General features: G+C 36.7%; 2 protein-coding genes across 4 annotated transcripts; both read left to right on the forward strand.

The window, feature by feature from the left end:
• The first annotated feature begins 1596 nt into the window (after positions 1-1596).
• Positions 1597-6540, forward strand: LOC131304889 (uncharacterized). Of its 2 annotated transcripts, none has more exons than XM_058332348.1 (5): positions 1597-1823; positions 3446-3563; positions 4288-4387; positions 5665-5751; positions 6040-6540. In XM_058332348.1, exons 1-5 carry the CDS (start codon positions 1763-1765, stop codon positions 6211-6213), a joined length of 540 nt encoding a protein of 179 aa, XP_058188331.1. In that variant the 5' UTR covers positions 1597-1762; the 3' UTR covers positions 6214-6540. The 2 variants fall into 2 exon arrangements, with proteins under 2 accessions (XP_058188331.1, XP_058188332.1); XM_058332349.1 differs by having other exon boundaries at positions 1600-1823; positions 4291-4387.
• Positions 6541-7593: 1053 nt separating this feature from the next.
• Positions 7594-12510, forward strand: LOC131304890 (uncharacterized). Of its 2 annotated transcripts, none has more exons than XM_058332351.1 (5): positions 7594-7779; positions 9013-9130; positions 9646-9739; positions 11818-11907; positions 12161-12510. In XM_058332351.1, exons 1-5 carry the CDS (start codon positions 7719-7721, stop codon positions 12308-12310), a joined length of 513 nt encoding a protein of 170 aa, XP_058188334.1. In that variant the 5' UTR covers positions 7594-7718; the 3' UTR covers positions 12311-12510. The 2 variants fall into 2 exon arrangements, with proteins under 2 accessions (XP_058188334.1, XP_058188333.1); XM_058332350.1 differs by having other exon boundaries at positions 7613-7779; positions 9001-9130.
• Positions 12511-12782: the final 272 nt, after the last annotated feature.

Genomic DNA, 12782 nt, shown 5'->3' on the forward strand with positions numbered 1-12782 from the left:
TTTAAAAACTGTAAGTAAATAAAATGTGTTTTTCAAAACTCTTTTATAGAAAACTATTTTTTACACAAAATCTGTTTTTAAAAAACTGTATTTATAGTTTTTAAAATTTTAAAATTATTTGTATAAATACAATTCTTTCAAAATTTCTCAAAATTGTATTTATAGTTTTTAAGTAAACAATATGTGTGTTTTTTTGAAAAGCTGTTTTTTGTTTTGAAAAACTTTTTTTTTTGAACTGTTTTTAACATAAACTGTTTTTTTCTTTCAAAAATTGCTTTTTCAAAAAATATGCATGAAATGAAGAAAAAAAGTTTGGAGGGCCCATTGGTGATGATTATGGGCAAAAAATAACCAATGCGGGATTTTGTGGGTCTCATTATGGGTCCTACAAAAATATTTCAAACCACGAGTTATTCTTAAAACGTCTTTTAATAGGTTTCTGAAAAAAAACAACTCAATTCAATATTGGTGAGGGCTCTTTCATAATTTGTAAGGCGATTTACAAATTTTGAAACACCCTACGAATTTCGAAATAGCTCTTACCGATATCAGAATATGCTAATTTTTTTAGGAGGCCATAAAAAAAATTTTAAGAATAACTTGCACTTTGAATCTTCTTTGTAAAACCCGTAACAAGTCGGACAACCAGAACACATGCTATTTATTTTTGTGGGGCTCATTCGGGTTCTACAAAAATGATTCAAACTGCAAATTATTCTTAATATTTTTTTTACGAGTTCCTGTAAAAATTAGCAAAATGTGCTATCAGTAAGGGTTGTTTTGGTATTCGTAGGGTCTCTATGAATACTAAAAGCGCCCCACGAATTCTGAAAGAGCCTTTACCGATATTGGATTGAGCTAATTTTTTTCAAAAACCCATAAAAAAATATTTTAAGAATAACTTGCGATTTGAAACATTTTTGTAAGATCTGAAATGGTCCCCACAAAAATAAAAAATTAATACCAACAGTGGCCTTTATTTTTTTCCTCATGGCCAACGTCAAACAAAAACAGCGTTAAGGTTGGAATGGGGGCGTAAGAATCTGAAACGGTGCCGTTTGGGGGAGCAGCTGGCCGCTGCTGGCCCTTGCGCACAGCAGCCCCTTGAGTCTCTAAATAGATAATTAAAATCTGATCTGACATATTTTGATTATTCACATTTGCTTATTTCATTGCTGATGCTCTAAGCGAGCCAAGCTACTCGAGTATGAGCTCGTGTTTGTTCGTTAAAAGCTTGCTTAAGATTAGTTTGTTGCATAACCAAACCAAGCTTGAACATTTGTTTTGAAGCTCGTTAAAATTTCAAGTCAAACTTAAATTAGTTACTACTCGACTCATTTGGCTTATTAAATATAAAAAATTCAAGTTACTTGAGATTGGTTTATATTTGACTTAATTAAAACTCGTTCAAGATCGACTTGCCTCATAAACAGCTAAGCTTAGACATATTTTTAATGCTCGTTAAGTTATCAAACTAAATTTAATCAGCTACTTATTTGGCTCGTTTGTCTTATTTATCATCCGTGGATGTAGAAAAATCTTACATGGTTCGGGCTCTATCTAATTATGTATACAAAATTCAACCTCAGCTGTAAGACGACCACTAATAAATTTACTTACTCCGGACCATCTGGGTGGGATAAGCTGTTTCGATATCATCGAGGAACATTTCTCTCCCTCTCCCTCTGATATCGAAGAACAGTTCTCTCTCTCTCTCTCTCTCTCTCTCTCTCTCACACACACACACACACATAGGCACAGGATGCCTGCTCTGTCGAGTTCAATCGTCTCAGTCAGAATCCCACGAACCGACTCACTGTCGGGTAAGCTTTACCTAACTTTCCTAGTCAACTTTTTTCATGTATCGTCGTCATCATCATCATTGTTGCCAATTTGATACGATCGATTTCACCGTCTTACCTTTTTCACATGGCCTATTCTGTTGAAATTTCTTGGCATTCCGTTGGGAAATTGACAGATCATATCTCCTCCAGTGTTATCAAATGCACATGACATTCCATTCTATGTAGTAATTTAATTTATGTTCCTCTACCTGTACATTACACATGTATATTGATTTGCGAGTTAATTTTGTCTATTTGGTTCCATGATTTTGATGAATTGCGAATCTAAGCTGCGGTTTTTTCTATGTGGATACTGCGTTTGTTCTTTTTTGTAAGTGGCTATTTGAAGGTCATTGATTGACTATTATAAACCTTACCGAATAGCTAAGAATAGGGCTGATAAACCCAATGAGCCGAACAATTGATTGTTCAATCTTGGTTTGAATGCTTAACGAGTTTTAAAAATATGGTCTTGCTAACCTCCTCCTAGTAGAGGATAATATGCCAACAATTCCAAACAAGTTCGGATATCAATACAAATCTCACGGATATCAATACATTTTTTTTTGGATATCAATGCATCTTTTATCTATTATTCTCTGCCTTTAGGGTGGATGTTAGCATTTTCCTTACAAATATGTTTGAGCTTGACTTGTTTATGAGACAAACCAATGGGAAACAAGCTTTAATTGAGCCGATCACGAAGCGATGTCAGGTAGCTTGAATCTGTTAAAGATCATAAGAGGAACGGGCCAAGCAGTAGTTTGTTCAAGCTTGGGTCAAAAGCTTTACAAGCTTCAAAAATGTTTAAACTTGATTTGTTTATGTAACAATCCGATCTCAAACGAGCTTTTAACGAGCTCAAACTCGAGCGGTTTGCTTGTTTTATTAGAGCTAGCTAGGTGCCATTGCTAGAAATTATTTATGAAATGTCCAATTTAGGGGCGTCAGTTCTCTTATTTAATATATAACTTCCATGTTCAGAAGTGGTCTTAGTAGCGGCTATAATTTTCTGTGCGAAATTGCAATGTATGTTTATGTGCAAATGTTCAATCCCGTTTTACATCAACATAAGCTTTACATGTGTTTCAAATTTGGTTCTAGACAGTTTCTTTGTTGTCCTACTTGTCAACAACGATTCTATTCTTGGTGGATGTTGAATATTGGCACTTTAAAGTAACTAAAGGACCTTGTATTGATATTGTTTGGATGGAATGATAGGGAAGGGAAGTATTGGTAGGAGGGAAGGGGAAGAATGTTATGGGATGTAGGGGTTACTCTTCCTTGGCCGGTGCGCAGAAAACCTTTTTTAATTGTTTGAACAAGTTTTTGATTTTGTCCTGAATTGATGCTATTACTATTCCTGAATTGATGCTATTACTATATCTTTCGAAAATATGGGAGTCTTGTACTGCCCCGCTTACACAAATTGTTTTTGCATCTGGGTGTTTTACTGTTTTATGAATAGATATTTAACGCAATGCTCCATGCTGTTGTAGCCATATAAGATATGATTAGATAAACTTTCCCTGCAATTCTTTAGGACAATTTTTTTTGGGGGTGCTCAGTATTTTCTCTATCTAACCAAAATATTATGTTAGGTTCTTCATTAATGCGAGTGAACCAATCTCTTGGCAGCGGAAAATTGTTTGTCAGTCCAACTGGCCTGGGAAAGGCAAAACCATTGAAGTACAGGAAGGCACTTACGGTGCAAGCAAGGTAAACTTCTGTTTTGAGCATTGATGTCTTGGTTCTTGGTTTCAGCCTCATTGCTTTGTTTTGTCTGGAGAAGCTATGAGGTTTTTTCATTGGTAACTTGGGTTCCATACTATCTGTTTTGTAATCCCAGAAAGGGGGGAACAATTATTTTGTTTTCGTCTGAAGAAAGTTCGAAGTGGGTATGGTCTTCCATCTCCTGTTTATCTGAATGTTTTGCATAAGTAAAATATTTTTTTTGGGTTTTCACTTTTCAGCTTTGTCCTTGAAACTGTTTTCCAAATATTAGAGAAGAGAAACAATGTGCCTAACATGTCTATGTATGAAACAGAACAGCAAATTGTCACTAGGCTTGTTGAAGTCTGTAAACTTATGAATCATGCATACAGCTGGGAAAAAATGTCAGTGATAGCTTGTGAATGTGATCGTAAGAAACAATTGCAGCAGTACCAGTTTGGAATTCCTTTCCTAGTCAGAATGCACTCTATGTCCTGTCTTAGTCTGGCAGAAATCACTTCATGCACAGCAAGCTGCCTGCCTCTCTCTCTCTCTCTCTCTCTCTCTCTCTCTCTCTCTCTCTCATATGGACATACGACTGCACACACAAATTCGATGAATCCTGTTTCAGTTCTTGAGCATTTTGTTTCACTTGTCAGCATCAGCTGCTTCTCATGCTATGAAGTAATTATCTTGGATTAGACAATTATCAATTTCGGTGCATGTGCAGTAGGGATGATGGAGGACCAAGTAGTGCAAGTATCTTTGTTGGTGGCTTTGTATTGGGAGGAGTTCTTGTTGGAGCACTGGGTTGTATATATGCACCTCAGGTATGTGTGTAACTATTGAATCCTTTTCTTTTTTTTTCTCCGCTAGAGGTGGATTAATTTGAATGATATGGATAGGTGCTAGTAAAGAGGCCCACAATCCCCTAGCAAGAAATTATGAGCCCTTGTGGGACAAAATTATTTCTTGAGATGGACTACAATTTGACTGGAGTCATTGGACAATATGGTTGTGGGATTCATTTACCTTAAATTTGCTGCTACGAGACATACTATTTGCCACGCTCTCCATATGTAAATACTGGTTCACTCTTCCTCGTCTCCTATCATCACCTTTGTTGACCTTTTCGGTGTTGGAGAATAAGAAGCATGGAAACAGGAACAAACGCCGACACGACACAATACGGACGCTCAGATACGTATTTCTTCAAAAATTAGGACACAGACTCCTTGTGAACATATCGAATATCATATATTTTTATTGTCGATGTATCTTATGAATTTATATAGAAGACCAAAAATATTCTGTCTTACACATTAAGATAGAACCTGCAGATAGGATTACCATTATGAACATACAAATCAATGATCACTGTACAAGTGCTTTGTGTTCACAAGCTAAACATCCGTGGAAATTTTGACTCGGGACCAAGTTTTAAATATTACACCTTAATGTGTCCCGAGAGTGTCCTCAACGTGTCCACAATGTGTCTGAGTAAAAAAAATAGAACATCAAAGTTGGACATGTGGTAAGACTTTGCAAGATAGAATTAGAAACGAGAACATTCGCTAAATGGTAGATATAGCACCGATAAGAGATAAGTTGCGAGAAAAAGGTGGTTTGGACATGTTTATTGTAGATCGACCAATGCGGTAATTAGGAAGAGTGATATGGTTACGGACTTACGGTTGAGGGTAATCCTAAGGGGAGGGTATACCCAAACTGACACAATGCCAAAGGGATATATGTAGCTGACTTCAATTGATTGGGACTTAAGGCTCTGTTGGGTTGGATTTGGTTTACAAGTACAAATTAACATGAACTAGAGCATGCACAATAATTGCTTTATCCAGACCAGCTAAAGATTAGCTTCACCTAGGGTAATGATTGAATGACAACCTTCCCTTCAATCTAAGAAGTGCAGGCGCATGCTGATTTGTACACTCATCTTACTCACTCAATTGTTGATATGTACTTGGATTGGTTAGATAATCTTCCTCAAAAAGATCATCCTTTCCAATGGTCCTAGTATACTTTCTCCACTAGCTAGCAAGGATGTGATTGAAAGAACATGCTCTAATGATACCAAATTATCTTACAGATCAGTAAGGTGCTAGTTGGAGAGCAAAGAAAACAGCTGATGAGAAAGCTGCCAAAATTCATCTATGATGAAGAGAAAGCCTTGGAGGTGAGACATCAGTATTCCATTTAGCGTCGATATTAAATGTGTATTTCCTCTCAGAGCTGATGACTAGAGCATCTGGCCGAGATTTATCATGACCAAGTTAATCTTTTAAACCTATGCTACTCTAACCTATGGGATTGGGGGATGGGGCAGGTGGGGTTTGAAACCACCACAGGCTATTTGCTATCATCTCTTGTTTTAAGTATACATGGTAGTTATAATATGTACGTGTTCTTGCCATTGGTTCACTATTCACTCATTTTCTTGCTTTTAATGATTTGACGAGAACAGAAGACCCGCAAAATACTGACTGCAAAGATTGAGCAGCTTAACTCTGCCATAGATGAAGTTGCCTCACAGATTCATGGCGATAATACCCCAAAATCAACGAAATCAAAGAGAGCCCCAGTAAGAATTAAACCAGAAGAAGAAGTCGAGGATACCACTGACTATTATATTGTGTGAAGTTTCGAGGAACTCAAAAGTTGGTCTCTGTTTACTGTATTGTGGATGGGAATGTATGAAACCAATCTTCATTGTGAAGGTATCCTTATGCAGATCAAGTTTCTGGGATGATGCCTCTTTATTCGCATTTTCTTATAGATTTGCCTGAATAATTTTTTACACAAACCATATGCTTTGAAGCCTTGAACAATTGTGGTTTTTGTAGTCATGAGTGGTTTGTTTTCTTGTAAGCTGTTACGAGTGTTCTCTCTGGGTTATTCATAGTTGAAGGATGATGAAATTTCAGGCTGTCGATTTTTAGGAATGAGATTGGTGTTCTTTTTCACATTTCTAGCCCGGATTGGAAGCTTTCGTTGCTTGTATTAAGGGCCTGTCTGGCCGCTCTGTTAATGCATTTTGGATTTTGCATTTTTCAGGTTTTGACCCTTTTTTTGAGAATGGATTCTGACATTCTGTCAAAATGCATAATAAGTAATGAACTGCAGAATGCAGAGTCTAAAAATCTGAGTTCTGCTCCTCTCCAATCCCTATGGAATCCAAAGGTCAAAATGAATCCTTTATCTAAACTGCCATGGGAAATGAGGAACGGACCCAGGTTATTTATCCAGGGTGGCAAAAAATATTTTAGGCGCAAAATTGACAAACACGAAAGAAAAAATTGAATAAAGACAAAAACAAGAAAAAATTCCAAAAAAATAAATTAGGCGTAAAATTAACAAACACGAAAAAAATTGAATAAGAATAAAAATAAGAACAAACCCCAAAATAGTTGGTGGAAGAAAGAAAAATTCTCTCTCATGCCCCCCTTTTTTGGCTAATTAATCTTTTTGGGTCTCAAAGTATTGTGACTTGCAAATAGAGTGGAATGTAGTTGGTAGCTCTTTTATACTTACATGCATATGGGTAGAGTTTGATTTCCGTAAGTATCTATCTCCTTGTCAAATTTTTTAAAATAGAGTAGATTATATTTAACGAATGACAAAAAAAAAAAAAGTAATGTGACTTCATCTTATTTTAGTTCCCAACGTAAATCTTGAAAATATCTTATTTTAGTCCCAATGTCTCAAATTTGTACCAATTCTAGTCCCCAATGTCTCATCATTTCTCCATATATTTTTTTTCCCCTTCTCTTCCCCTCGTCAATTACTCCGTACTTTATTTAGAAAAAAGCAAGGATAAAAAAGAAAAGAAAAGAAAGAAATTTCATTCATTCAAAAAATCAAACAATGAAAATATTTGGGACAAGCAAAAGTCTATGAAGCGACAAACAAATTGGGACGAAAGAAAAAATTTCGAACAATATTTAATTATGTTTCCATTTAATTTTACTACTAAATATTTTGCTGTAATTCAAGTTCGTCTGAAAATAAGGATCTTATTTAAATGAGCCTTTGATATCATCGAAAAGTCGAAAAACAGTACAATTTTACTCCTCTTCTTTGATATCATCGAAAACATTTCAACTTTTCTCTCTCTCTCTCTCTCTCTCTCTCTCTCTCCACAGGATGGCTTCTCTTTCGACTTCAATTGTATCAGTCAGAATCCCACAAACCCACTCATCGTCTGGTAAGTTTTACCTTATTTTCTATATCAGTTTTTTCATTCATCATCATCGCTGCCAATTTGCTAAGATCAATTCCACTTTCTTTGCTTCACACGGCCTATTTTGGTGAAATTTCTTGTGATTCTTGTGAGAAAGAGTCAGATCGCCAATCTATATCATTTATATTCCAATACACACACATAGCACATTTATGTCGATCTGTGAGTTTATATTTTTATTTTGTCTGTTTGATTCCATGACTTTGCGGAGTTGCGAATCCAAGCCAAACCAAATCAAGCTTCATAGATCCCCTTACTAATGATGGAGAAGCGAACCACACATTCTATGCTTTGTAAAATTCCGGCCTCTCCTTAATGATGGTTGGCTATTTCATGTTTTCCCAGGTCATATCAAACTTGATAGCAGTGTACATTTTAGCCTAGCATATAGCCTAGTGGTGGGCAAGTTAATTGCCGCTCATCAAATCAGTAATTCAAGCCCTAGCAACCCCTGCCCACTAATTAAATGGAGAAGAAGGAAACCTTCGGTTAATTTTGGATTTTGACTAACACAGATGGAACTATCCTACCACGCTACATAGCATACCGCTCTTTGCTTTACCCCGAGCTCCTTTATAACCATTATCAACCAGGCATCTCTCTACAATCTTTAACAGTCACTGACATCCGTAGTAGGGTGAGTAAGTTGAGTAACACATTTTGCAACTTGGTGTGTGATAAGACAACTCCGTAAAAAACTGTCAAGCTTCTTGTACGTGCTTGTTCAAGCCATCTAATCTCTTCCTTAATCTAGGAAAAAATAGTTCTTTTCTCGGCATCAAAACTAGTTGTTCTGTAGTTTATGGAGAAAGGTACTCTGCACAAAAGTAGTTTGTTTCATCTCCATAGTTCTAGGCTTCAGGCCACTCATACCACGCACGCACGCACACACAATAGAAGTCGTCTCATGGTCCATAACGCATGTAATTTCATACAATCAAAACATGTCTAAAACCTAGTCTCTCTCTCTCTCTACCATACTTTGACAGTATGAGAGCCTTTGATCTGTCTTGCTCATACAAATGTTGTTTGAATGTCCATTTGGGTGTGTTTTTTTAATAGGCATTGAATGTAATGGTCCATGCTGTGGCAGCCAAATAAGATATGATTAGATGAACTTTTGATGCAATTCTTAGTATATGTATTTTGGGGGTTGGTGCTTAGTACTTTCTCACTCTACTCCAGATACTATGTTAGGTTCTTCATTAATGCGAGTGGACCAATCTCTTGGCAGCAGAAACTTGTTTGTCAGCACTACTTGCCAGGGAAAGGCAAAATCACTGAAGTACAGAAAGACATTGATGGTGCAAGCTAGGTAAATTTCTGTTTCGTGCATCGGTGACATGTTTCTTTGTTCGGCCCCATTGCCTTTTGTTGGTTGGAGAAGCTAAGGCCTATGGGATTGTTTGGTTGCGTAACATGTTTTCTGTTTTCTAATCCTAGAAAGGAGGGAATAAATTTTTATTTTCGTCTAAAGAGTGTTTGAAGTTGGTATGGACTTCCATTTCCTCTCTCTCTCTCTCTCTCTCTCTCTCTCTCTCTCTCTCTCTCTCTCATATGTTCGTACAGATGCACACCCACACAAGTTGCCTTCTTTAATGGCTGCATGGTTCTGGTCCATTGAAGATTGCTTAGAAATCATATGATGCATGGGCTTTTTAATTCTCTAAGTAAAGAATAGTTTCAAAATTAACTATTTGACCATGAGCTCAATGAATTCTGTTTCAGTTCTTGAGCATTTTGTTTATCACTTGCAGCATTAGCTGCTTCTTATGCTATGCAAATAGTTGTTTTTGATGAGACAATTATCGCTTTTTTGTGGTTGTGCAGTAGGGATGGTGGAAGTAGTGCAAGTATCTTTGTTGGTGGCTTTTTATTGGGAGGAGTTGTCGTTGGAACATTGGGTTGTATATATGCGCCTGAGGTATGTGTGTAATTCGTTAACTCTTCTTTTGTCCACTAGAGTTGAATTTACTTGGTCAATACGGATAGGAACTAGTAAAGAGGCCTGCAATTGCGGTGAAAGACGTTACCAGCCTTGTGGGGAAAAACTGATTTCTTGGGGCTGAAATAAAGAACAAATTTCTACCAAGATAACTGGTAGCTCCATTCACCGACGAGATGCACAGCATCAAAAACTGTATCAAATAGTCATCGAATTTTATTCAGCTGTATGGAATTAAGTCTTCCTTTTGTATTTGCTTGATCTTGGCATATGAACTTTTGTACAATTTGATTGGACAATGTAGTTGCTGTGAGATCGTTTGCCTTAAAAGTTGGTGCAATGAGAATGATACTTGTTATTTGCCTCTCTCCAAAATGTGAATGCTAATTCACTCTCCTGCATCTCCTGCCATTACCCTGTTGATCTTCTTGGTGTTGAAGGGAAGGTTATGATTAACTATATGCCTAGGTGAACTATATCTTTGCCTGGTCTGGATGCATAGGCGGAGGGACATAGAGACAATGGTGGGCAGCCAACCCCACTAGCTGCCAAATTTTTGACCCCACTTTAAAATTTATTTTTGGCCCCGCCCGTATCAGGGTTTTGTACTTGGGGAAAAAAAGGAGTCAAAATAGAATCTCCACCCACAAAATTCCATCATGAATGTGCGTTCTAGTAAGGAGTTTTCCAATTTGAAAGGAATTAGTGACCTTTCACAGAAGATAGTTGAGACCTGAAGAGATATGGCATATTCCTTGGTTTATAGGCTTCTTACTTTGCCCCTTATTTTCCTGGTTGCTATTGCCATGGTAGAGAGAGCATTTTCCGTTATGAAGATTGTAAAGAGTAGGCTTCGAAATCGTATGTGCGACCAATGGATGCATGATAGTTTGGTTGTTTATATAGAGAAAGATGTTTTTGAAACCATTACAAACGAGGCTATCATCCATCATTTCCAACGTAAGAAAAGTCGTTGAGGTCAATTGTAAATCGAAGCTACATTTTATTATTAATATATATCTACTTTTTGATTAACTTGTTAATCCTAATTGTTTCTTTCAATTAGCAACTAGAAAAGTGAACTACACGGTTGTGTTTGGTTGAGAGTTTAGTTTAGTTTAGCAGGTGGAAAGAGAAATAGAGTAATAATTGAAGATAGGGGTAATGATTGGAGAGAGATAGAGAGATATGTGAAAGTAATAATTGGAAAAATAGGGTAATGATTGGAGAAAGAAGTAGGGTAATGATTGAAAAACAAAACTAAAACAAAGCTAAAATGGCAAACGAACAAAGCCACAGTACACATAGTTCAAATTTTCGACCCCACTTATCAGAAATCCTAGCTCCGCCACCTGGATGTGGCAGTTATTGTGCATGCTCTAGTTTATGGATGATTTTTATGCTTATATTGGTTCGATAGTCATTCTTAAAAGATCATACTTTCTGATGGTTCTGATATATTTGTTCCATTAGCTAGCAAGGGTATGTTTGAAATAACATGTTCTACTTGCATCAAATTATCATACAGATCAGTAAGGCACTAGTAGGAGAGGAAAGGAGAGAGTAGGCTTCGAAATCGTAAAGAGTAGGCTTCGAAATCGTTTGTGTGACCAATGGATGCATGATAGTTTGGTTGTGTATATAGAGAAAGATGTTTTTGAAACCATTACAAACGAGGCTATCATCCATTGTTTCCAAAGTAAGAAAAGTCATCGAGGTCAATTGTAAATCGAAACTACATTTTATTATTAATATATATCTACTTTTTGATTAACTTGTTAATCCTAATTGTTTCTTTCAATTAGCAACTAGAAAAGTGAACTACATGTACACATAGTTCAAATTTTCGACCCCACTTATCGGAAATCCTGGCTCCGCCACCTGGATGTGGCAGTTATTGTGCATGCTCTAATTTATGGATGATTTTTATGCTTATATTGGTTCGGTAGTCGTTCTTAAAAGATCATTCTTTCTGATGGTTCTGATATATTTGTTCCACTAACTAGCAAGGGTATGTTTGAAATAACATGTTTTACTTGCATCAAATTATCATACAGATCAGTAAGGCACTAGTAGGAGAGGAAAGGAGAGAGTTGATCAAAAAGCTGCCAAAATACATCCATGATGTAGAGGAGAATGCCTTGGAGGTAAGATATTGGTATTGCATGTAGTATCGATGTCAAATTCGTATTTCGTCATGGGATGACTAAATAAGTAAATTTCGAAGGCTCTAAGCTAAATTTCATATTGACCATGACTTATCTTCCAGTATTAATATAACAATCATGTGTTATTTTACTCATTCGTGGTTCTAATATTCGCTCATGTTCTTGCCATTGGTGGAGTACAAATTTATGATATTGAGTGATTGTACTGATTTATATGATTTGACGAGAACAGATGACCCGGGAAGTACTCGCTGAGAAGATTGGGCAGCTTAACTCTGCCTTGGAAGATGTTTCTGCCCTGATTCTTGGTAATGATGCCCCAAAACCAAGGAAACCACATGAAGCAATGTACAAGGCTTTGGACGACAATTTTGCTATTTGAAGTTTCGGTAACCCAAAAGCTGTTATATGTTTGTTGTGTTTTGGACTGGAATGTTCGAAACAAATCTTCTCTGTGAACCTGTCCTTTCGTAGATCAAGTTTCTGGGATGACGAAAAGATGATGCCTCTTTATTACGTATGACATTCTTGTTAACTTGCCTAAGTGATATGTTACATGAACAATAAGCTTGAGCTGCTGTATTTTTCGAGCGAGTAGTTTCTTTTTCTAGCAAGCTATTTAGTACCCGTTTGATTGCCGGAAAAAATGGCGGTGTATTACCAAATCCGGGACTGGTAGTCCTGGGATTATTAGTCCACAGACAAAATAGCGGGATATTACCAAATCCGGGACTAATACCCATTTGATTGCCGGACAAAATGCTCTAGTTAATATGGTTTCCCTTATGATTGGGCAGTGATTTTTGGAGACGAAGAAAAAAATATTCATGCTGGTCCAAGTTGTTTCTTAGTTT

This window comes from Rhododendron vialii, chromosome 10a (genome assembly GCF_030253575.1).
Source record: "Rhododendron vialii isolate Sample 1 chromosome 10a, ASM3025357v1".
In the NCBI taxonomy this organism is placed as follows: Eukaryota; Viridiplantae; Streptophyta; class Magnoliopsida; order Ericales; family Ericaceae; genus Rhododendron; species Rhododendron vialii.

What these genes read in the sequence shown, in the direction of transcription:
- LOC131304890 (XM_058332350.1), top strand. Translation starts at nt 7,719, where the DNA reads ATGGCTTCTCTTTCGACTTCAATTGTATCAGTCAGAATCCCACAAACC. An exon ending in ACATTGATGGTGCAAGCTAG is followed by an intron (nt 9,131 to 9,645) that starts GTAAATTTCTGT and finishes GTGGTTGTGCAG; the next exon opens with TAGGGATGGTGGAAGTAGTG. An exon ending in GTTGTATATATGCGCCTGAG is followed by an intron (nt 9,740 to 11,817) that starts GTATGTGTGTAA and finishes ATTATCATACAG; the next exon opens with ATCAGTAAGGCACTAGTAGG.
- LOC131304889 (XM_058332348.1), top strand. Translation starts at nt 1,763, where the DNA reads ATGCCTGCTCTGTCGAGTTCAATCGTCTCAGTCAGAATCCCACGAACC. An exon ending in ACGAACCGACTCACTGTCGG is followed by an intron (nt 1,824 to 3,445) that starts GTAAGCTTTACC and finishes ATATTATGTTAG; the next exon opens with GTTCTTCATTAATGCGAGTG. An exon ending in ATGAAGAGAAAGCCTTGGAG is followed by an intron (nt 5,752 to 6,039) that starts GTGAGACATCAG and finishes TGACGAGAACAG; the next exon opens with AAGACCCGCAAAATACTGAC.